Genomic DNA, 24579 nt, shown 5'->3' with positions numbered 1-24579 from the left:
CTCACAGGAGTGGTAATAAAGGTCCTATTCTCTTTTATGCACACCAGAAATTGATGTATGCAGCCATTTCAAAGTGGATTTAAATGCCCACTTCGTTACGCAAAGTGCCTTGTGGAATGGACCTACCGGGCTTTTTAATTCAACGATTAAAAGTTGAGGAAAATAAATATTAGAAATTATCAAAAATTATAGACCTCTGCGTTTAATTTAATTGGACTAGTATGACCAAGACAGGAGAATGATCAATTTATATATGTTATGCACGTGCTTCATTGTGTCATCCATTTGGTCGAAGACATTTTAAGTTGGTAATATGTCGCTCTGTCGAACATTGGCTGTGGGCAGTAGATTAAGGCTATTACCTGCCCTGACGGCAGGCTCTTTCCACTGAGGGCACACTTGAGGTGCAGGCTGCCCAGATGGCAGGCACCAAAAAATTAAGTTACACCACTGCCTGACGCAGCTGATCTACAGCTTTCGAACCAGACACTCTACCAACTGAGCTATTGAGGCCAGTTGCGCATTGGTGAGAGGCTGACGAGTCATTGTGTTGCGCAAATACAAGAGTAAAAGAAATTATATGTTATCACAAATCTGACATTTATTTTAGCACTGTAGCCAAGGTGTTTCACTCTATGGCAGTTAAGACTAGATTGACTTTCTGTTAGTCAATTAGTCCCCTTTCTCAGAAGGTCAGCTAGCTGGACATTAGTAGTCCGAGACTGCTCTGATGTTAGGTTTGGCAAAATTTTGTCCAGCCAAAATCCAAACCAACGTTAGAGCACGTTCCATTTAAAAAACTGATGTAGTTGCCACTGCAGTTTGTCACGACAATGGAGACAAAAATTACCCATCAATCACATCTCCACGGCCTGAATTTTGCAGACACTTGTGTTCCTTATCTTTGCATCTGTCAATGTATCACAAGCACAACATCAATTGGTAATCTCCTAGGCCATGTGGGCCCGAGTTCCTGTCATGATGCTGTAACATAAGCGAACGGGAGTAGTAACAGCCTCAGCGTATGTTGAAAACAGGAGGTAACTGCATCAGGTTTTTAAACGGAGCCCACTCCAATTAGGAGGCCTTGGTTAGAGGTCATCCTTGGCCAAACAAAACTTTTACGCCAAAAGCGATCTGGGGCTTGACACTACGTACGATAGCACCCAGCTCCAGTCGAAAAGGCTTCCACGCAGACAATTTAAAAATTAAAAAATAAAAATAACAGTTCAAATAACTTACCTTACATTTGGCCTGCACTGATTCAGCAAGTCGACCGAAGTGAAGTTGTATCACATCCAGCATCCCATGCAGCCTAGGAAATAACAGAATGACATTGTGCTCAGGGTAAATCGACTGATGAAAAAATAATGAAGATAAGTGTCTGCAAACTTAAGGCCATAGAGACATATTTGACAGGTAAGGGGTGGTCCATAAAGTTTGTACACTCAAATACCGAGCTTATTGACCCCTCCTCCCCCCTGTACACATCTTGTACAAAATATCTTGACTTTAGGTCATACACCTATTGAGTACACAGGCCTACCAGACTTCAGTTCAACTCTGATGTGTATTTTTCAACCCTTTTAAGTAATTCAGCTAATTAAGTATATTAAGTACATTGTACTCCAGAAAGTATTCTCACCGCAGCGTGCACTAGATGCCACAACCAACACAGCTGTTAACAGTGAGAAATAAAAACGGAAAACCATTCAATGCAAATCGTCTTTAATAACAGGGCCTCTTGTCTCACTGTCATAAGGACACAAATTATTGTTAGAATTAGCATCACTACTGAATGTGTTACAGCAGCAACTAAAAATCTGATTTACATCGCTTCGCATGGAGAAGCCACTGCCTTAAAGATATTGCAGAAAACCGGCACAGACTCTCCATCGATATTGGTCTCACGGATTTAATGTCTGCTAATCTTCGCCATCATATTCCAGCTCCTCTTCTCATTCTGTCGGCATTTCAGGCACAACTACTTGCCTTTTGTGGATAACTTTATGACGCTTCATGACAACCACAAATGGAAAGCAAATACTGCAGACCTAGCAAATGCACTCACACAATTGTCTGGCTGTAAGTCTGGGGCAGAAAAGGCACTTATCTCTTGTTTCGAATATACAATGAAGTAGCTTCAGGATGTATGTTGTAGGCTATGTTGAGATAAAGTTGTGTAGTCTGTGAGTTGGTTACCACCGTAAATTGACTCGTACCACCAAACCAAAGGATGCCTGTTTCAGAGGATAGCGCACTGGTAAGAGGCTATCTGGGATCAGGGCATTCCAGTTATATCACCACTGTCCCCAACAATCTCTGTCATCACAACGGACAATTTACATCATGTACTATGACTGGCAACCATGAGTAATTCACCAAGCTGGCACATTTTGTACGTACCACAAATGACGCCCCACCCTATCAATCTGACAGAACATTGGATCACTAGCCGGTTGTTTCTACCACTACACTACTTAAGTTGATGTGCTTGAATGTGGTATTTAGACATCTTTTAAGACAGATGAGTAATGTAAGGGCTTGTGCATGTGACACATGCTTTGTCATGTGGATTATATCTGAAAAGGGTATCTTCCATATTGCCAGCCTCATTCAGGGAGGCATGAATGAATTGATATATTTATTTATTTATTTGATTGGTGTTTAACGCCGTACTCAAGAATATTTCACTTATACGACGGCAGCCAGCATTATGGTGGGAGGAAACCGGGCAGAGCCCTGGGGAAACCCACGATCATCCGCAGCAACAACACCCTAGCCTTTACAATAGCCTGCAATTTTTGTCTCAAACGAGGAGACACACTGCAACGGCGAGTGCCTAAGGTTTTTAAGTGGAGCGCAATGACATTCGTTTGGGGCCATCTGTGGCCGAACAAAATGTTGCCAAGCCTAACAGCGGGAAGATCTCAGAGTAACAGAATGACACCAGACATCAAACCTAGCCTTATAAATCCCGTTATTTTTAGTGAAATTGTCCGCGTGGACGCTACGTTATCGCGTCCAGCTAGCTGAGCGACTTCTCAGTTTTTTATTGTGAAAAGTTGGTTCGTCGATAAACTGACGTCACTTTGCGGTAGTTCACCACGTGTAACTACCTCAACTTCCCCAGTGTGTGTATATCCTCCTCAGAAAAAAACCTGATGTGTTGAACCCCACGAAGGCAGCAAACGTCGATTGTGTGCTGTATTAAAACTGGAACACATGGTGTCCAATAATCGTTATATACACTTCCCCTGACGCTGTGTTTTTTGAAAGAAACGGGTCCAAATACACTATGACTTTCTTTCAAATTTTCAAAAAAGTATTGCTTGCATTCTCAGTCTCAAAAACATAATGCAGTGATTTGTCTATTTTCTGAAAGAAAGAAAAATATAAAATGTACAAACCAGTCATATTTCCACACACGTGCACACCGGTGGCTGACATTTTTGTAGGAGTTCCCCAATGCAAGCACCATGCTGATTGGTTGGCTTTTTGTCAATGAGCTAATCAGAATTGTTCTTTCTTCACTGTGATTTGGCGGGTAATGTAATAACAGAGTTGGCTCGTTTGCGGGCAAACGTCACTTAACGAAGCTGTGTGAACATTCTGCTATAAAGTATGCTACGCGAACGAATCTTCTTACAGTGGTAATCATGGTTCAGATAGCGATGAAAATGTAAGTTTGAAGCTAATGTACATCGCTATAGTCCTGATGAGGTTTTCAACAACGCTAGACACATTCGCTGGCAGAGCTACACGTGGGTGTGCAGGGCCCAGTACGACCTTTTTTTTTTTTATCTCGTCTGTATATATTCAATCTTTGACTCCGTGTGTACGTCACTATTCGGTAGCCTATCAGTTGGTAAGATTGCACTGAAGCACTCCATTAAAGTTATGCTCTAAGTGTTTTGACATGTATTTTGAGATCGCCTGTAGCTTATGGCGTACCCTGAGTGTCAGCGTCCAATAATAGAGAAGACATTGTTAAACAAAGTGTTAAGGGTGGTGTCTTAAAAAGCACTGCATGTAAATGACCAAAGTCACGATTTTAGTTCTTTACCCATTGAGCTGAAGTTTTGCATTGCTGCAGTGGAGCTCTTTGGTAGCCGTGCTACGAGTTCTAACTTAGTAAAACTTACATATTGTTTGGATGGTGGCCTACCTTTTTAGAAGGGACCAGACTGGATGTTTTCCTCCACTGCCATGTTTGGTTTCTTTTTGACATGGGAACATTTGCTCAAGGAAAACCCTTCGGTGCGATTTCACATGCCACGCTAGGTTAATTAAAGGATACCGAGGTGGGATGGCTAGTGTGTTAGGGCTAGCCCTACCACCTGTTTTGCAATTGTGCTACAACATTCGGACATTTCGCTTGGATGAGGCAGTGGCAAACAGACGATGAGGTGAAAGATAACGCCGGAAGGTACAGGGAAATGAACAACATTGAACAATACTCTGAGAACTACTGGTATGGCTGATACAGTTCAGTTCCATGTCTCTATCAGGGCATGTCCCAAGGCCTAATTTTTGCATTTTAAAATATCACACTCAGGCCATCTGCATGGACTAACAGTCCTGATGCTAAAAGTGTTATAATTAATTGGTATTACTCCTTATCTAGCAACCATTCTGGCTGAAATGATTGAAGTGGAGGGCAGTACAAAGTCCACATCATTAAATGTTAAACATTAAATGTATATTTCAGACAAGGATCCCCAGAGCAGAGCTGTCCAGAATGGGTGATAGTTGACCTTCAGGGTAACCTTGAGACACGACAAGCTGTACCCTTGAGTGGCAAGTTCATTGGTGATCTTCACTTTACTCAGAAGGTACTGCTTATGTATGATTAAAATCAGCTGTTGTGACATCATTGATGAAAGTTCTAATTTTCCACAAGAACTGAGAAATGTTGCAGGATCTGTGTGCTGTGAGTTCAAGTCCAGCTCATGCTGGCTTCGTCTCCGGCCATACATGGGAAGGTCTGGCAGTATCCTGCGGATGGTCGTGCGTTTCCCCCGGGCTCTACCCGGTTTCCACCCACCATAATGCTGACCGCCATTGTATAAGTGAAATATTCTTGAGTAGGACGTAAAACACCAATCAAATAAATAAATAAATTTATCATTTCTAAATGTTATTTACACGCACTTATCTCTAAATATTGTTTGTAGTCCACTGGTAGTGTAGTTCAAAGAGCCCATTTTAGATGTTTGAAAATCTGAAAAAATCTACGAAAGTATTTTTAGCTCGCCTTTTTTAAGCAAGGAGCATTGTTGTGTTTTTTAATAACTAATGCATGGTGACACTCTTATAATTTGGATGTGTGTATTTAGTGTCATTTGTTAAATGTGAATACATTTATGCCTTGTTGATGTCACTAATTATAATATTATGCTTTTTTTCATAAAATATTTATCTGCTGCGTGGACAGTCATGTATAGGGAAGAATGTAAAGATCACAGTTAAAAATCAGTTAGTTTTAAACTGTGAATTACTAGTTTTCACTCTAAAAAATCTCATACCGATTCTAAGTTGAAGTGTATATGTATATCTGCAGGTGATTGTATCTTCCATTCTTGTCACTTTTGAAGCCTAAATGAAGAAAATTCCAGTTAAACAGTCATTCTGAACAATGCCACAAGTATTGAGAACAGCATACTACAGATACGCTTCACATACTTGTAACTAATGTTAATTGTTTGCTCAGAAAGAAGCAGTGGTGCAAAAGTTGAACTAAAATGATTTCCCTGACACAATATATGCTCATCAACAAACTGCATTTCAGTGGCTGTGGTGTTGAGGTATTGGTCATTATTAATGCCCTAATTTGTCATATAATGATAGTAATCATTCTAGTAATGATCAAAGTATGTACATGTATAGCCAAGTCCCACTGTTAGTCCAGAAATAATTTCAGCCAAGTGTACAACTTGTAGGGTTCACGAAATCTGTGACCATTACATAATAGTGAGACTAAACGAAGGAGAAACTCATAAAACTCCTTCTCATCTTACATTACAAATATCGGTGTATGTGCACTCATGAAACGTATGTAAGTACACATGCACTACAACATTACAGAATAAACGATGCTGCTTTTATCTACAACAGATTTTCATTGAGCAAGTTTTTTGTCTCTTGCAGTTATTTTCTTTTTCCTTGAAGTTTTGTCATACTTATGTGACAGGACTTTATCTGGGGATTTGTACCAGTGATCTCTGGATCTCTGGTCCACGCTTCTAGCACTAAACTAAAGGGAAATTCCACTTTAACAGGTGACATATCACCTGTTATACTTATTCTCCTAATTTTGTGTTTATTCTGTTACTCTCTAATGCTTTGAGATGTTTAATATGACTGTTTCAGAATGTTCCAGTTCTCATTATTGGTCACCACATTCTCTATGGCAAAGTTGTGGACATGGAGAAGCCCTTTGCTGTTTTGTCTAAATCCACACCTAGGTCACTTGACCAGTCAGAGGTTAAAGAATCAAGTTACATTGTTAAAGCCATTATCAAGAAAAGACTGTTATTCAAAACTCGACCAAAACCCATTATTGCTCATGTTCCAAAAACTGTGTAACACATTTTTCAAATTCATACTATTGTAAATATATAACTATGTGTTGTTAATAAATCAAGCAAGCTTTTAAGTAAATAACAAGACTTGATTATTTTATGTTAAAGTTTATCCAACTATTTTATATCTTAATAGGTCCTAAATTGGGACTGACATATTGTAAGGCTTTATTGTAATCACATGGCTGATAATGGTATGCAAAGAAAGCAGGCCTTGTACAGTATTGGGACAGCAGTCCCCCTTGTAAGTATGACATGCAGGGGACTGCAGTTCATGGTTCCCCGAGGAGAGTACAAGTGAACATTACAGTTCATGGTCATAATGACGTGCTTGTAGTGGTCTGCGGTTCCTTGGGAACAGTACAAGTGAACATTACGGTTCACTGTCATAATGACGTGCTTGTAGTGGTCTGCGGTCCCTTGGGGACAATACAGTTCATGGTCATAATGACGTGCTTGTAGTGGTCTGCGGTTCCTTGGGAACAGTACAAGTGAACATTACGGTTCACTGTCATAATGACGTGCTTGTAGTGGTCTGCGGTCCCTTGGGGACTATACAAGTGAACATTACGGTTCATGGTCATAATGACGTGCTTGTGGTCTGCGGTCCCTTGGGGACAGTACAAGGGAACATTACGGTTCACAGACATAATGACATACTTGTAGTGGTCTGCAGTCCACGGTCCCTTGGGGACAGTACAAGTGAACATTACGGTTCACGGTCATAATGATATGTACTTGTGATGCAGGCAGTTAGGAGGTGAGCATTGCATAATGACGTGGTGGACTGCGGTTCGTGTTAGTAGATGCCATAGTCATGACTGATTGCATGGTGTATCACACACAACCTATAATGACTGACATGAAATACCTTGTGAAATGAAATTTTATGACTAAACGCAACAGGCATAAAATGATGCCCTGCCAGTGTATTGGTGGAGAAGGGGTTGGTTGGTGGGTTGGTTTGCTCTTGACCTAGACCTACAAGGAAAACCAGTTCAGTATCTGTTAATTCAATTAAATGAAACGCTAAGGTTTATTTTCAACAATTTCTAAAATTTACCTGCAGGTAAATATCAGTAATTGTTGAAAACAGACCTCGGCGTTTAATTCAACTGGAGTAAGTATTTGCAAATTTGCCACTAGTGTTTGATTGAAATGTATGGCCACTGCTGTCGTCTTCCCCTGCGGCCCAGTTCAGTTTGCGAATTGATGTTGATGCCTCAGGAATGGTTATCCTGGTGACTTTGTCCCCTGGTGGTTGCTATTTATGTAATTGATTGGTGTTTTACGCCTTACTTATCGGTATACAACAGTGGCCAGAATTATGGGGGGAGGAAACACTAGTTATTATTAGAAGTGATTTGTTTTTTTATCTTGCAGTTTGATATTGTCAATGTTGTGTTACATTACAACAGAATCATCCTTTATTAAAGTCGAATGATTCTAGCACTAGTATATTCATTGACTGTGCTGTCTTGGCAGATACCATACCTCCACCCAGTCAGAGAGTACAGTAGATCTGGATCTTATGCCCATCATGGCCGGACCAAACGTGGAAGGTCTCAATCCACTTCCTCCTGCCATCCTGACTTGATCGCATGCCCGTAACAGGTCCAGCATGGGTGTATTATACTGCCATTCTGACTTGATTGCGTGCCCATGGTGCCCATTGGTGTATCATACTGCCATCCTGACTTGATTGCGTGCCCATGGTAGGCCCAGCATTGGTGTATCATGCTGCTACCCTGACTTGATCGCACGCCCATGGTAGGCCCAGCATTGGTGTATCATACTGCCATCCTGACTTGATTGCATGCCCATGGTAGGCCCAGCATTGGTGTATCATACTGCCATCCTGACTTGATTGCATGCCCATGGTAGGCCCAGCATTGGTGCATCATACTGCCATCCTGGCTTGATCGCACGCCCATGGTAGGCCCAGCATGGGTGTATTATACTACCATCCTGACTTGATCGCACGCCCATGGTAGGCCCAGCATTGGTGTATTATACTGCCATCCTGACTTGATCGCACGCCCATGGTAGGCCCAGCATTGGTGTATCATACTGCCATCCTGACTTGATTGCGTGCCCATGGTAGGCCCAGCATTGGTGTATTATACTGCCATCCTGACTTGATCGCACGCCCATGGTAGGCCCAGCATTGGTGTATTATACTGCCATCCTGACTTGATCGCACGCCCATGGTAGGCCCAGCATTGGTGTATTATACTGCCATCCTGACTTGATTGCGTGCCCATGGTAGGCCCAGCATTGGTGTATTATACTGCCATCCTGACTTGATCGCACGCCCATGGTAGGCCCAGCATTGGTGTATTATACTGCCATCCTGACTTGATCGCACGCCCATGGTAGGCCCAGCATTGGTGTATTATACTGCCATCCTGACTTGATCGCACGCCCATGGTAAGCCCAGCATGGGTGTATTATACTGCCATCCTGACTTGATTGCGTGCCCATGGTAGGCCCAGCATTGGTGTATTATACTGCCATCCTGACTTGATCGCACACCCATGGTAGGCCCAGCATGAGTGTATTATACTGCCATCCTGACTTGATCGCACACCCATGGTAGGCCCAGCATGAGTGTATTATACTGCCATCCTGACTTGATCGCACACCCATGGTAGGCCCAGCATGAGTGTATTATACTGCCATCCTGACTTGATCGCACACCCATGGTAGGCCCAGCATTGGTGTATTATACTGCCATCCTGACTTGATCGCACACCCATGGTAGGCCCAGCATGGGTGTATCATACTGCCATCCTGACTTGATCGCACACCCATGGTAGGCCCAGCATGGATGTATCAGACTGTCCTCCTGATCAAAAATTTGCCAGTGTTCATATAATGTTTGTTACACATGTCTCCATGAATTGAAAAATTTTGTCCTGCTCCATGTCTAAATCAAGCCTATAACACCAGTGTTGGTAGCCTTCTACTTGGGAATTTTCTGATAAAAGCATGGATATGCCTAGCATAGTTGTTGAGTACGACGTTAAACCCCAAACCCTCACTCACTCACTCACTGTACTAACATCAAATATACCACAGGTGTTTATGTTTAAGTTGATCACATAACAAGGGTGTCTCCTTGCAATGTTTATTTGGAAATTTCCAATGGAAATCTATTTATAGCACTGGATCAGTAAAAATACCATGCTGAAGACACCAGACATGACATCCCATCCAGGTACAGTATACCATCGCTATACCCTACCAGGGGCCTTTTGCACAAATCAATTGTAGCCCAAGTTGACTATGACTATCATGACAACATATGCTTTTAACAAGTGTCACCACTGTAGGTACGATCACTTTGTGCAAGCAGCCCCAGGACCTGGACTAGATCAAGCCTGGTGAGAAAGTATAATATTGCCAAGTTTAAGCATAACCAGAATCAAGATTGCACCTGAATCTTAAACCTGGGGCCTCCATGGCTCAGTTGGTTAGCGCGCTAACCGTAATGACCCACGAGTCTCTCACCAATGCGGACACTGTGAGTTGAAGTCCAGCTCATGCTGGCTTCCTCTCCTCCTGTAAGTGGGAAGGTCTGCCAGCAACCTGTGGATGGTCGTGGGTTTCTCCTGGGCTCTGCCCGGTTTCCACCCACCATAATGCTGGTCGCCATCATATAAGTGAAATATTCTTAAGTACTGCGTAAAACACCAATCAAATAAATAAATTAATCTTAAACCTGTCAGACTGATTCTCTGGCTCGAAAATCACAAATAAGCAAGCCTGCAAAACAACTTAAGTCTATGTCACTGCATCTTGATTATTCTCTAAAAATGAAACTGTTCAAAACCTCAGACTCCAGCACTGTCTGTTAATTACAGGTACATACCTTTCTACTAAACTAAAGAAAGTACATGTACCAATCAACATTCTAATATAACTGGTTCTTAAGATACTTGAAACTGCATGTATTTTAAAGTTCAACAACAGCAAAAACTTCTGTCTCAACCACTTAATTTTGTTACTTTGTATTAGAATGATGTATTATAATGTAAGGTCACAGAAATTTACACTGTGCAGCAAACACAAATGATATAGATATAACATATATGGCAATTATGTAGTTACATAAATACACCATATCATACACTGAAAAACGTTGTAACAAACAAAATAGGACAATCTTTATGTTACACGAACCGATAAGAGACAATCTTCCAAATCTTCCAGCTAATCAAAATAAATATATTACAATCCCAATTAATGAATGACACTAAAATGAACAGAAAACCCTTTCGATTATTCTTCATTTTCAGAGACCTGCAATGAGTGATGATAATGTACTGCACAGTATATTTCAATTCGAGCTAAAAACCCATATACAACTGTTGCCCCCGAAGTTTCAAAAATAAATTGAATGCACGTGATGGAACATGCATATGTGAAATTTACTTACAAATATAATTCAATCACAGTACACTCACCCTGAAATTAATGATTTGTTAATTTTGTGAACTGCTATAAACAAGGAATTAAATTCCTAAAATCAAAGACCGTGACAGTATCACATGCACATGTACAATAATGATTATATTGGGCACAAATTCTTCACTGGTTGCATATATTGGTGTTATGAAAATGGCTGCTGCAAATTTTTGCTGTAGCTGTATTACAGTTCATAGACTACAGATAATCCTGCTATAACATGTACATATTATAGGGTTATATGATGTCTGATGGGGTGTGTTTTTCTCTTCTTTATGCCAGCTAAGATACATGTAGGGATTTCATAGAAAATAACATAGAGAGAAAAATAAGAAACATGAAATTCCATCAAAGTTCAATAAAATGTTTACTGTAGGGCCCTTCTTTGAAGGGGCAGTTCATGCACAAGAAACATATTTTTAAGCATTTGTCTTTCAATACATGCTCTGTCTTACAGCTGTAACACCATACTTAAGCCAGTTGTTCAAAACTGTTTTAGAGATTATGCTTCTTATTAAGCCATTAATTCAGTCATTAAAACACTTATTGACAATGATCTTTATATCGCACAAGAACTGCATGACAAGATGCCTCCAACACTCTAACGCTGATGGAGTACTGCAGCTGGCTGTGTGTATGTCATTGAACATCATTCCTTCCTTCCATCACTCCTACTCGATATGTAACCATGTCAGTTACCGCCCAGCTGATTGCCTTGCCCCCAGCGGTGACGCGCCCCACCATCATTGTCCCGTCTCATCCTGTTTGATGGTGCCATTCCAAACCCAGACACACCTCCCTGGCGATTCGGTAACCAATTGTATCTGCGACAAGAGACAAAGACAGGGTGTAACGTGGATCCAATGCAAGGCCCAGCAAATTGCATCAGCTACAAAATGGTGAATTCAGTTTGTATTGTATTTTACCAAAGTTTTGCCCAAAGTAGTGCATTATCAGAGGCGATTTCAAAATGCGTAAATCTGTCATGAATTTTAGGCCAAATATTATGCCTACCCTGAGGTCTGACAAACATTCTCTAACACAGCCGTTGAAAGTGGAGGATTTAATGAAGATGAAGCTGCTAATAAAACTACTGGTTTCTTTTTGACCAAGTATGTACACGTACGTAAAGAAGCAATTGTGGATGTCAAATTACAATATGAACAGAAAACTAAACTCCTGTCAGTCAGTTGTGTCGCTGTAGCCTACCCGTTCTTGTGCATGAGAGCATGGTGAAAACTGGTGTTGAAATTATAACCCTGAGACAAGACTAACAAAATTTATCTTGTAGATGTGGCCTACTATCAGTGGTCAGTATAATCTGCCCGTTGGTGAATGAACAATATAAACTTACAGAAATGATGGTGTATGAAGCAACCTGGTTCCCCCAAAGTCTTGTGGATACTTGAACATGAGGAAGAAGTACAAGTGGCCCACCAGAATTCCGATCAGCTCAAACAGCCCACTGTAAAACACATTTCATACATAACTATTACTCTGAGTGATCGATTGACAATTGTTTACTGCTGTAGATTTTTTGCACTTATACAATGGCCAGGATTCATACTCCCAGGACAGAATTTTTTCAAGACCTTTTTCAAGGTTAGTTTGACATTTTTCAAGACCTATGTATCAGACTGATTCCACTTTAACACTTGAGACTCGGTTTGTTTTTTACCCTGAAGATGGGATCACAGTACTGCCTCACCCATCTTGGCGATATCAAAAATCTTTTTTACACTCACTGCACGTTGCTTTACTTTTTTCAACAAGTTTGCACAGTCAGTCTTTACACTTTGGATGTTTGAGCCAGTTGTCATTGACGAAACACATCATTATTCAACTCTATGTCAAAGCAGGCCAGGCGTAGTCCAGTTCGCCTATACAGACAACACATGACTTCAACAACCACCAAAAAAGTATGATCAGAACATCTTCTGAGACTTTCACAGGCAAACGCATACAATGTGACCAATCTGATGCATCAGTAGTTAGTCGGCTTATACTTCAGATCGTCGCTCAAAAGACGTGGATACACTTTTCAGTAATTCTCCATGACCATCTTTTAATTCTCGATACATACATGTATGTACCAGACACTTTGTAAGACACCAGACACTTTGCAAGACACTTATAAGCTGTACCGGACACAGCAGCATACAACTTTTGCGGTCTTATGTCATTATGTTTTATTTTTATAATAACATGTATTTCAACAAAAAACATATTCCTGTTTTCTCAAATACAGAATTGAAAAAAAACAAAACAAATGAAAACAACACAAAAGTTAATGATCAAGACCCTTTCAAGGTAGTATTTGTGTTTTCAAGGCTAACCAAGGCCTTGATTTTTTTCATTTGTTTTCAAGGCTTTTCCAACTTTTCGATGGGGGTAGGATGTGAACCCTGAATGGCAGTCAGTTTTATGGCTGGAGGAATGCGAAGTAACTGAGACAAACAAACAATCTTTGGCAAGGTTATGTCAAACTTTTCCACATGTGATAAACGGACTTGCAAACCATATTGGTGGAAGATAAGTGGTCTTGAATGAATGCACAGGAGTTTGATTTGATATTGTGTGGAAAAGATCCAAGGCCAAGAATGGCCAAGGGTTTACAAGGATAACCGATCCCGAGATACATCCATAGGAAGTCACACATGTCATAGAGGATATTACTTTTACAAAAATCCGAACAAGTCAGGTGATGTTTGTTTTTTTGGTTCTTTGGAACACTTCTCTTTCAGGAATTTCCAGAAAATAAGAAAATTGTCTAACTAGGAGAAAGTAAAATGTCCAGTGATCTATAAATTGCCTTATAGAATATGTTGGACCTGCATTTTGTCTCCACAAAGCGTTCGTATTTTGTGATTGGGACTTACCCTTGTCCAATGATCATATTGAATGCCAGCAAAACCCAGGGCAGATACATGGCCTGAGGAATAAAATACAACAAGCAATGATAAAAAATAACAGCCAAAAATAATTGTTTTGGTGGTGACACCACTGTAACACCATACTATGTCAATACTTCTTGTACTGAAGGTGGCCCTCGTGAACCTGCCTATGGTTGTGGGGTTCCAAGCTCTCTCCGGTTTCCTCCCACCATAATGTTGGCCGTCGTCATGTATGTGAAATATTCTTGAGTATGGCGTAAAACACTAAATAAATAAATACATCTTGTACTGAAAATGACGTTGATTATTGCCATGATATAGGAGGAGTACACTATTTACAATGAATGGTGTCAGATGGCATGAGAAGCCTTGGCCTGTAAGGGCTTTATTCTGTAACTTGAATTAGGTTATTGTCAGTAACAGAGACTCGGTGTAATGCCAATCTATAATACATGTTAGCCAACCTACAAGCCTTTTGTCGATAGTCAGGATGGCTTTGTTAGTATGTAGTAACAACTGAAAGAGTATATGTGTTTATGTTACCCCAAGTATCATGCAGTAATCACTGTTCATGCGTTTCTTTGTACTGTTAAATGTATTACTTTGTGTAATATGAACCAGTAGTTAGTATTATTAGCAGTAAGGGGTAAACTGTTTTAATCCCCATACCAGTTAGCATTGTTAATATCCAACTGAGTTGTTAGCTTGACGATGAGCCTTATTGAGTTACGGGTTTGATGCTACTAATTGTACTCATTTAATGTCTCGAGCATTACATACAGCAATGTTTCATGTGGTTACATGTAGTTTCACCCACTTAAGTGTGTTATAACTCGCTGTTATTACATACAGCAATGTTTTATGTGGTTACATGTAGTTTCACCCACTTAAGTGTGTTATAACTTGCTGTTATAACATACAACAATGTTTTATGTGGTTACATGTAGTTTCACCCACTTAAATGTGTTATAACTCGCTGTTATTACATACAGCAATGTTTTATGTGGTTACATGTAGTTTCACCCACTTAAGTGTGTTATAACTCGCTGTTATTACATACAGCAATGTTTTATGTGGTTACATGTAGTTTCACCCACTTAAGTGTGTTATAACTCGCTGTTATTACATACAGCAATGTTTTATGTGGTTACATGTAGTTTCACCCACTTAAGTGTGTTATAACTTGCTGAAGTTATCAGCTGGTAAACCACGCTCTTTAACCACTTAGATAGGACATACATGTAGCATGTACATGGAACTAAAAATTATCCAACTATTATGTGGCACTAGTTCTGTTGTAGTTTAATGGAGCATTTGTGTGCTTGTTATATAGCCAATGATAATGAAATAACGACAGGACTGCAAGTCTACGGTACTATATGAAGTCTTTGTTTCTGTTGTCAGGGACACTACTGTGTGTAATAACATGTACCCCTGGCTAAATGTCAAAGTAGGGTAAACACAGCTGCATGAAATGAAAAGTTTGTGAATTCCTCCCTTAAGTTAGTGGCCAGACCCTAAACTGACAAACTGTTATACTTCATTCCTTGAGAAGAACAAGGCATTCGCAATTTAGTAGAAAGTTGAGAAGACGCATTTGTTTCTTTTATTCTCTCTCTACATGGATATATTCTCTCTCTCGGTGTGCTTTTTCTTCTTTTTTACATGTTGCCATTCAGTCCATCTCTGCCGAATACAATCATTCAATGGCACAAAAAGTGAATCTTTAAAAACCCAGCAGTGTGTCTCTATCCTGCCTTACCAAGCAGGTGAGGCTCACTGAGGTAAGATGAAGGTGTGGACTACTGTCACTGATCGACTACCGATAATCCCCTACTGCCCACAGAGAGTTTGCTTCTAAAGACAATAGCCATCCCAAGGCATAATGGTATACAGTTTCTGAAATGTGTGTAAGTACTGAGAAGGTACAGTATAGCCATACATTTAAAGTTTAAAGTATTAGAGATGAACGAGGAGAACTCTTAAGACTCTGGAAAAATGGATTCTTTTCCCAGGAAAAAGAACTTTCATTCCGTTAAAAAAATCTTGAATTCCGCACAAATCCAGAAAACTTTTTATCTTTGATGTATGCTAGTACTTGCATTAAGATAAGATACATGAAAGAAGCTCACCTTAAACCTTGTACCAAACCAGAATGACACGATTTCATCTCTGTTGAGTTGACACCACACATATAATACACTCAGTATCATAGGATCCATCAATAACTGTCACCAAAAAGACACAAGTCACATAATGTTACAATTTGTTTCACTTTTCTGACATATACATGCAGAAGGTATCAATGAACCGCATCATTTAATTTCCTTACGCTTGTAAACTCAAAAGTGGTATGCTTAGGAAGCAGAAAAGTCAGAGTTGTATGACAACATGGAAGACTGTATCTTCGCAGGACAAAGATTTAAATTTCGGATAGCTAAGCAGTATTTAACAATAAAAGGCATTTGTGCAACTCAAGGTTAATATTGACATGTGCACAGAGTCTATTGACATACAAGAAAATGCATGTATCACATAGTGTTTGTCTTTAAAATGATACTTTTGATGCCAACTCAAGTAATTGTGACAAACAAAAAATCTTAAGTGGCCCCAAAATGTTGATGAGTAATTCAGCATCATGCAAAATGTGTCACTTGAGAAAAGCTGAACTTAAGTGAAATTGTATAAGACTACGATGTATTTACCATTAAGTTCATTGCGAATCCAACTATCTGAAATATTCTGTTAAGGATACACGTTTTTGATAATATGAAATATTCTGCAGTCATTCAAATATTTGGTTCTTAACTTCTTAGGACCATGTTCATTAAACACCTATATGCTAAATTAGGAAAATTATGTCACAGTAACTACAAGAACACCACTATGACAGACATCAAACTGGTGCCAGAACAAAAATCTATACCATTACTTTAAACGTCCTATAAAGAAAAACATGATTTCGTATATATGTTTACATGTGGACAAACAAACTCTCAGACAATGAAGCCCTGGCCTTATCAGCGAGTACAGGGTTTGACTGATTTACGAAAGCTGGTTTGGGGATTTCTGTACCCTGTCAGCCTAACTATAGGCCAACTAATCACACATGATGTTGGCACTCTTAGCAAAAGGATACAACAAGGCACAGCCAGTTAAATATCATCATAAACATATAATCTGCTGGTCTGCCATCAAATACACCTAAAATGAAACAAGTAAGAAAGACTTATTAATGGACATACGTAGAAAAATGTGATGACAATTAGGGACATGTAAATTATGTTTTTACTCAACTCAAACATGTCAATTTATCATTGACATGGAAAAATACATGCAGTTTAAATGTTCCATAATGTATTTAACACAGTAATAAAAAAAGATACCTACCTGTTTCTAATCTTGTTGAATATGAGTACAGAAAATACAAGTTAATCAAATAATGGAAACCACTTGGCCCAGCTATGGGATAAAATAGTACTGCTGTTAAAGGTCTCCAGATCTACAATGAAGAAAATGAAACAATGTTGTATATCACACATAAATGGAGAAATTAGATAAAAATGTGCATCTTAGCCACAGTGGATAATTATTATTATAATTATTCTTTCATAATTTTTCAATATGATTGATGGAATTATACATAACATATAAAAAATAGACAGTAGAAGTCATTCGCTAAACACCAATCAGGAAACTAGCACGTTTATGACGAGACAACAGAGTGTTCTGCCTTTGCCCACATCTACAAATTATGGGAGGGCAGAGGCTTACATATTTGGTTAGCACTTAACCATTAAATTAAGTCTACGTTTCAAGAAGGGGGCATATCTACATATATGCTGGTGCCCCACAAGGCTTCTCTTCTTCATTTTTGTCAAAGATATTAGTATGAATATTGAATGCAATATTAATATATTTGTACATGATACATCCTTGTCTGAAGTAATTTCAGATTTAGCAAAATCGGAGATTAAACTTAATCGTGATTTTGTTTGTTTGTCAAACTGGGCTAGTCAATGACTTGTGTCATTTAATGCTGTCAAACTATTTTCTTAATATCAATGAAAAATAACCCCTCACATCTGACATTGTATTTAGATGGCGTTGAGGTGAAGAGTTCAGTCCCATAAACATTATTCCGCAGCACAATGGTAAATGGAATGAGCATTTAAGAGCCATAGTTAAGAAAAGTAACATGAAATTGAGTATGATTAGTCGGGCCAGGCAAACATGTACTAGAAAGCGTAAGATTAAACTGTACTGTGGCTTAATAATGTCTTCTATTGAATACGGGGATATTCAACTGCAGCGTGGCACTATCTAACTTATTGGAAAACATCCAATGCCGAGCAGTATTATAGTGCACAGGGGGGATTACGTCGAACTTCATATAAATCTCTTTTAAACGAACTAAAATGGGAACCCTTATACAGCATGGATCCGAACACATCCTTTTTATTTTTTCATGAAATCATCAATGGGCCCCCTACACCATACATGTACCTAAAATCCTTACTAATTCAAAGATATAACACCAAAAACAAATGCCTACAATCTTAGAAATAAAGATCACTTTCGATTACTGAAATGTTGAATTCAGATTTTCTCTTCATCCTTGTTTTCCAGGACTACTATAGAATGGAATTTATTGCATTTTCATATCCAAAATTCTTTGAATACAGTCAAGAACTTTTTGTACTCTCACAACATTATCAACCATGATCTAACCTCTGTGTGCAAGTGGAATAAAGATGTCCATTTTGCTTCAAGATTGTAATGGATAACGCAAATAATGGCATCAATTGTTCATAAAACCGGGCATAGGTCGACCTTACAGCTTGGAGCAACTCGGTTTTTGGCGGCTGGAAGCCACTGGGTCACACGATCGGACGCTGGAATGCGTACACAAATTCTCGGTAAGTCTCGTTTGCTTACATCAGCACGATGGGAAAAGTCAACGTACAACGTGAAACAAACTACATGCCGCCTGTCAAACTGATGTCGTACGAACAATATTTTTCGATATGGATGAAAAATTTGAGTTAAAAGGGAAGCATCCAAGAAGTACAAGTCTTTTCACTACGTAGAAGGTGGGCAACAGTGCAGCTGAAACCCTTGAACATAGACTTCGGGCTCCAGTTACACCAGAACGACAGTCCATGTTATGCATGCAATCTGCACAGGCTATTAATAAAAAATAGGTCTATAGATGTTTATACTGAGCAACTACACGAGGCTGGAGAAAAGTTCCAAAAATCAGGAAGCCCTGACCTACGTAGCAAAAATAAGTCACCATGAATCCTTGTAAAACATCATCACCACAAAAAGTCTGTATAGTTTCGTACATAGTCTGCGTAGCCACGCTCCACAGCGTTTTATCAAGCCCCCAGAAAAAAAAACAAAAGCACACGATGGAATTAAATTTCAGACTGAAATTTTCTTTGCTGATCAATGTGCTAGGTGGCTTTTGCCAAATGCCTAAAGTAGAACTAAACGTGGTTGACCTTTCCTGTCATGCTGACTTGGGACTTGTCCAGAATGTGTATACTACTTCACTGCTGGCGCGAGTTATGGCAATGGAAAACAAGTGTGTATCAAATTCGACATTTGGTGACCAGTAGCGATCAATATACTCAGTGTCAGACTCTTTTTGAGGTATGTGCACAAAAATAAATTATTCAGAGATTTTGTGAAGGTTGTTTTAACTTTGTTGGCCAGTATTAAATGTTAATTTTCATCGCTTGAAGTAGAATACCCCCTGACACCTTCAAGGGTGCCAGCTAACTTTTTTGCCTGAGTGGGTTTAGGCGCCAATGACCACCACAACACGAAATATATGTTGTGCTTGGTGTCAGGAATTCGGACTAGCCCAACAGATCATGTACTATTGGAGTGCAACGAGAGCTCCTGTGGTCTTCCCAAGAGTAGCACCGTCGCTAATTAAATGTTACTGTTGCTAACCTGGCATTTGTAAAAGGTTGATGAAAAATCCAAAATCATCCACATAGGATGCACCAGTCCAATTCTTCCAATGATAGGCAGGACGATTGAGCCAGTGAACCAATACTTGGTGATTCGAGGAATGCTCCTGTACCAGTCTCCCAAGTCATTCGACGCCATTGTCAGTTTTTAAACAGACCACTAGAGGTTTCCAAGAATCCAAACACTTCTAAAGAGTAAGTAGCCCAGATAAGGGCGCTATTTAGACACGTATTGTTACAAATTCGACCGCTGTTACAGCCTGACGTGTCCTTTCATCAAAACGCCGGAAGTTTACGTTCACCGCTACTGCGCTACTGCAAAATCTAACCACGCAATGAGGACGAAATATAAATACGACAAACAAGCACATTTTCAAGTATTTAGACATTTGTTTGCTTCATATTTTCTTTCCTATTGATAATAAAAATTAATACTACCAATCTTTATCATTTTTTATGAGTCTCCCGTAGTACATTATTTTGGTTTGATCATGTGTTTTCCGCCTAGAAAGTAAGTTCAGGTTTTATATGTTCGAAGCGGGATTTTGAGAACAGCATGTTCATGCACATCACGGATTCTGTTGTATTTTGTCAAATTTATGTTTTCATTTTGTGCAGAAGTGACCTACCTTTAGTCAGATAATTAAGTAATTAAGTTTTATGCAGGTCCAAGGATAAAGTCGCTCATGGATATGTCTCAATCAGTGACATTTATAGGTCTCCGTGAACTGTCAGTTTAGTGTTGTTGTTGCTGTTCAATGTTGCACTGGCACGTTGCAGCAATGATGAATTCACAGTGATCAAATCACGGTTTGGTTAACAACAGATGAGTGCATTTCCAGGGACATATTGAATTTTCTAGCTTCTGTATCAAAAGAAGAAGATGTCACTTCAAGTTCTTGACGTTTGCCGAAAGACATCAGGCAAAATCTGGCAAAGGAAACCTATTCCAAATGATGATGGGTAAGTTATGAAAAAAAAAAATATATATATATATATATCGTACAAAGCAGCATGGTGTACAAATGGTGAACACATATACGTACATATATATGTGACACTTATCTACTACCAGACATAGGAGTATATGGAGACTGTTGACTAGCTGCATGATGGAAGTTGACACCTGATTTAACAATGTACTAACATACTGAACAGGTGAGCTTCATCCACTTCTTGGATGACATCACTTGGGTTGGAAGCAGGAAAACTTGCCTCCTGCCAGAACGCTTTGGAAATGCATTATAACGAGCACTGACCTGGGGTATTTATATGTGAACTGCAAGATCATACCTATATGAGCATTTCTGCAACTTTGTTTCGTGGATTCCAGTCACTATGTAATAAATCTTTGCGTTTTCACTGCCAGAGTCTCCATATCGACAGGACAAAAGCTTTGTTGCCATTCGACGTAAACACGTATTCTCTTGTAATGTCACGTGACATGTCCTTGCAGGTCTTCCCACACAGGTGAAGCCTAATTTTGCACGCAAAACTCATCGAGGAAGGAAGACGTTCCCAAATGAATGAGGTTACAAAATTGTACAGCTGACAGATCTCACTGAGTCACTTAATCTAGAACATTAAGCTTGGTACATCAGTACATGGTCAAATCATTTGAGCCCCACACGTGCAGCTGACTGCTGGCTTGCATTGGTATTCTAGCAGCTGACTGCAAAAACAAATTAGAAACAAACCTGAAAAAGTTTAAGTGGACATCAAGTCCTTTAGTCTATAAAGTTCTCTTATATTCTCTGTTTGTTCATAATTCAAGAATTTATGTGGTTGTTATATTTAAATCATCTTCTGGCTAGCTCAGCCTTGGCTTGTCATTAAGAATTTTGTCTTGTGCAAATAAGATGCAGTGTGTCAGACTTTGTTCAATTTCTTCAGTCTTCGAAACTGATCTGTACCTTATGAAAAGAAATATTTTATTTTTGAACGCCTGTGCATTATAAAATAGCAATGACATTATCAAATAATAATATTTTTATGTTCATCACTTGGCTGGCGCAGATGCTGGCTCACATCGACTGTCATTTCCTCAAGCGTTGAGGTCAGGTGTTCGAATCCCACCCTCACACTTTTCACCTTATGTCCACAGGTTTGTCAGGTACCTCCTGAATGTCTAATCTTTTCTAGTCTTCCACCCATAAATCTGCCCACTGTCATTTAAGTTAAAAATCCGTATGCATGGTGTTAAAAGCTCTGATGATGATCCATCAGATAAATAAATAAGTCAAATTTTGTCTATTCAAACTCCAGTAATAATTTGTATTTATAATAATTTTGAATCTGTTCACAGGTTGATGGTGAGCATCACACACAATATCTCCAGTGCTCTCCCTTTATCAGCAAGAAACATCAGGTTTCTGCAGGCTGACTTTGACTCAACAGGAGAAACTTTTATTGCTGGGGATCACCAGGGAAACATTTTTGTTTTTGATCTTAGCAGAAACAGGTACAGATTGCTAGCTTAATTTTTTATCAAGTTTCAGCAAGGTTTGGTTGTAATGTTTCAATGCAGGAATTTACTAATCTGGAAAAAGGTGTCTAAGTAACATACAAATTTAACACACTTGATAAAGTTAAACACAACTTTGATTTCAGTTCACCCTTTTGCTTGAAATGATTAGCGTGATGTCATTGAAAGATAATATTCAACAGTCAGAGATTATAATTTGGTTCTAGATGCTGTTGCACTCTCCTAACTTGTGTCAGCGCTCTTAAGCGAGAGTCCAGGTTCAATCCTGACATTGGACTCTGTAATTGACAATCTCTCTGTTTCCTTGTCTCTTAGCATGAAAGTATATTTAGACCGCATATTGGTTTACGAACACTAATTCCTCATCCATTTCACATATGAAAGAGCAAGCTTAAAATAGAACCCCAATGCTGGGCCTTCCAAACTGCATATAGGTAGTTTAATGTCCCCTTAACCCATTTATATTGTTTAAAACATTGAAAAGGGAGTAAAAATGGTAGAATTTGGTTATCAAATGTCAGAAAATCTATCTCACTATGATAAGGCCATCTTTGAACTTCTGACGTCAAGGCGGTACATTCGCTGGCAGGCGTGATGGCTCTGTGTACAACAGAGATCACAGTAGACAATCACTTTACTTTTACAACTAATTTCGAGATTATTCCACGCCCAAGTGTTGCTTGTGATTGCGATCGTAAACAGCCTTTGATTACAGAGGACTCGATCAATCATATTCTTACCTGTATGACACTTGCTTATTCTAGCATGCCTATACTAAAAGAAAAGGCTTATATCCCTCAAAAGCCAAATGAAAAACTAAAGAAGTCAGGATTTTCACTCCCAGAATGCAAAAGTTGTTTAGTTACTTGCTTGTCTGAAACAGCAGGCTGTGACACGAACTATACAGAGCAGCTAGCCTTTGCCCTACAACATCTACGAGGCTACAGAGCGGCCCACTTGTTCAGACTGTGTACACCGAGAGCATGATACCTCACAGTATGCCATATCTTGATGCCCATAACTAAATTGGCATTTAGATGTCTTACCAATCACTGTTTTTGTTCAGTATAATTTAAGCCTTATTTATGTTTGCCGGTGATACTCTTTTTTAAAAATTTAACATGAAAGATTAGCTTGATTGTTATGTTCACCAGTGTTGAGCAACAGACTTTTCCAGCTCATCACTACAACTCCCAATCCACTTGCCCCGACAGCATGGACCCTCGCATCGCAGACGGTGTAGCTCAATTTGGTTATAAAAATCTAAAGACTGTGAACTGTGACACCATGCCAAATTTTCCACGGGTACAAACCAACCTTGAGCGTGTTTACGTCATTTATACTGGCCAGTATGTGAGCGAAAATCGGCCATCATATTACTCGGTTGCTATGCTGTACACACTTTTCAAGGATGTAAAACAACTTCAGTACCTTTCCAAAACTTTGTCGTAAAACTGTTTCACTAATATGATTTTCAGGGTGCTAATTAAAAGGTGTACACATAGGGGTAATTATAGATTAAGTTATACCATGACTAATTCTGGAAAAGCGCACACTGGGTAGGCCTACTGCATGGATTCGGCAATACTGTGCAGAGCTTTTCAATGCATAAACCTGGCAGGTGTTACTGGCATGACGTCGTCGGCCAGGGCTCCAAGGTCAACAAGATAGGCAGAGGGTTCAGCTTTTATGGAACTTTTAAAATAGAACAAGCGAAGATAATATTTTTTTATTTGTAGTTTACAGACTAACATAGCATAAATATTGATTTTTTATTTGATTTGACAAAACTGCATTGGGTGGGTCGACTAATTTCAGGGTTTCACAGGACTAAAGAAAAATGCCCTCAAAATTGTTTAAATTACTACCTTGAAAACATGCGAAAAAGTTAAAGAATTACAGCAGTTTCAACCTCAACTAATGTTGTGTTGTAGATTTTCTCTGGTACAAAGAACTGGTTCACCATGTACAGCATTAGCATACAAACTGAGGAGGAAAAATGAGCTTCTGGCTGGCATGTCAGACTACTCTCTGAAGTGTTATGACACAGGTAGGACTCGAGCTGTTAAATGGTCACAGGTTTCCCCTGGGCTTTGCCTGCTATTCTTCTGTGAAATGATGTATGTGTGAATTTGTGTCAAAAATTCTTTAGTATGGCATAA

General features: G+C 39.3%; 4 protein-coding genes across 6 annotated transcripts in view; 2 read left to right on the top strand and 2 right to left on the bottom strand.

Moving 5' to 3' along the window:
• LOC135465741 (U3 small nucleolar RNA-associated protein 4 homolog) overlaps positions 1-3441 on the bottom strand; it is a 43472-nt gene extending 40031 nt beyond the window's left edge. For both annotated transcript variants that reach the window (XM_064743066.1, XM_064743067.1), the window contains exons 1-2: positions 3411-3441; positions 1243-1315 (exon numbers count right to left, since the gene is read on the bottom strand). The gene's annotated coding sequence lies outside the window, so the exon portion shown is untranslated. The remainder of the gene's footprint in view (positions 1-1242; positions 1316-3410) is intronic.
• Positions 3442-3566: 125 nt separating this feature from the next.
• LOC135466017 (chromosome transmission fidelity protein 8 homolog) lies at positions 3567-6647 on the top strand. The gene is made up of 3 exons (XM_064743406.1): positions 3567-3682; positions 4712-4835; positions 6373-6647. The coding sequence occupies exons 1-3, from the start codon at positions 3660-3662 to the stop codon at positions 6586-6588; spliced, it is 363 nt and encodes a 120-aa protein (XP_064599476.1). The 5' UTR covers positions 3567-3659; the 3' UTR covers positions 6589-6647.
• A 3717-nt stretch (positions 6648-10364) lies between these two features.
• On the bottom strand, positions 10365-20209 carry LOC135465621 (derlin-1-like). Its single transcript, XM_064742899.1, has 8 exons — positions 19913-20209; positions 17339-17450; positions 17088-17152; positions 16654-16680; positions 16081-16176; positions 13934-13986; positions 12409-12519; positions 10365-11878 (listed from the first exon to the last, which is right to left on the bottom strand). The coding sequence occupies exons 1-8, from the start codon at positions 20069-20071 to the stop codon at positions 11746-11748; spliced, it is 756 nt and encodes a 251-aa protein (XP_064598969.1). The 5' UTR covers positions 20072-20209; the 3' UTR covers positions 10365-11745.
• A 312-nt stretch (positions 20210-20521) lies between these two features.
• The window catches only part of LOC135465654 (TBC1 domain family member 31-like), a 49935-nt gene continuing 45877 nt past the window's right edge, over positions 20522-24579 (top strand). For both annotated transcript variants that reach the window (XM_064742947.1, XM_064742946.1), the window contains exons 1-3: positions 20522-20895; positions 22238-22393; positions 24352-24467. In XM_064742947.1, the coding sequence (XP_064599017.1) occupies positions 20816-20895; positions 22238-22393; positions 24352-24467 (352 nt within the window). In that variant the 5' untranslated portion in view covers positions 20522-20815. The remainder of the gene's footprint in view (positions 20896-22237; positions 22394-24351; positions 24468-24579) is intronic.

The sequence above is a fragment of the Liolophura sinensis genome, chromosome 5, assembly GCF_032854445.1.
Source record: "Liolophura sinensis isolate JHLJ2023 chromosome 5, CUHK_Ljap_v2, whole genome shotgun sequence".
Classification (NCBI taxonomy): domain Eukaryota; kingdom Metazoa; phylum Mollusca; class Polyplacophora; order Chitonida; family Chitonidae; genus Liolophura; species Liolophura sinensis.
This window is presented reverse-complemented; position numbering and strand designations above follow the sequence as displayed.

Bases quoted from the DNA above. Each gene is read 5' to 3' on its own strand.
- LOC135466017 (XM_064743406.1), top strand. From the start codon at position 3,660: ATGGTTCAGATAGCGATGAAAAT. The intron at 3,683-4,711 runs GTAAGTTTGAAG...TGTATATTTCAG, and splicing joins GTTCAGATAGCGATGAAAAT to ACAAGGATCCCCAGAGCAGA. The intron at 4,836-6,372 runs GTACTGCTTATG...TGACTGTTTCAG, and splicing joins ATCTTCACTTTACTCAGAAG to AATGTTCCAGTTCTCATTAT.
- LOC135465621 (XM_064742899.1), bottom strand. From the start codon at position 20,071: ATGGCGTCGAATGACTTGGGAGACTGGTACAGGAGCATTCCTCGAATC. The intron at 16,681-17,087 runs GTATCCTTTTGC...AGAATATTTCAG, and splicing joins TTAACTGGCTGTGCCTTGTT to ATAGTTGGATTCGCAATGAA. The intron at 12,520-13,933 runs GTAAGTCCCAAT...TGTGTTTTACAG, and splicing joins AATATGATCATTGGACAAGG to TGGGCTGTTTGAGCTGATCG.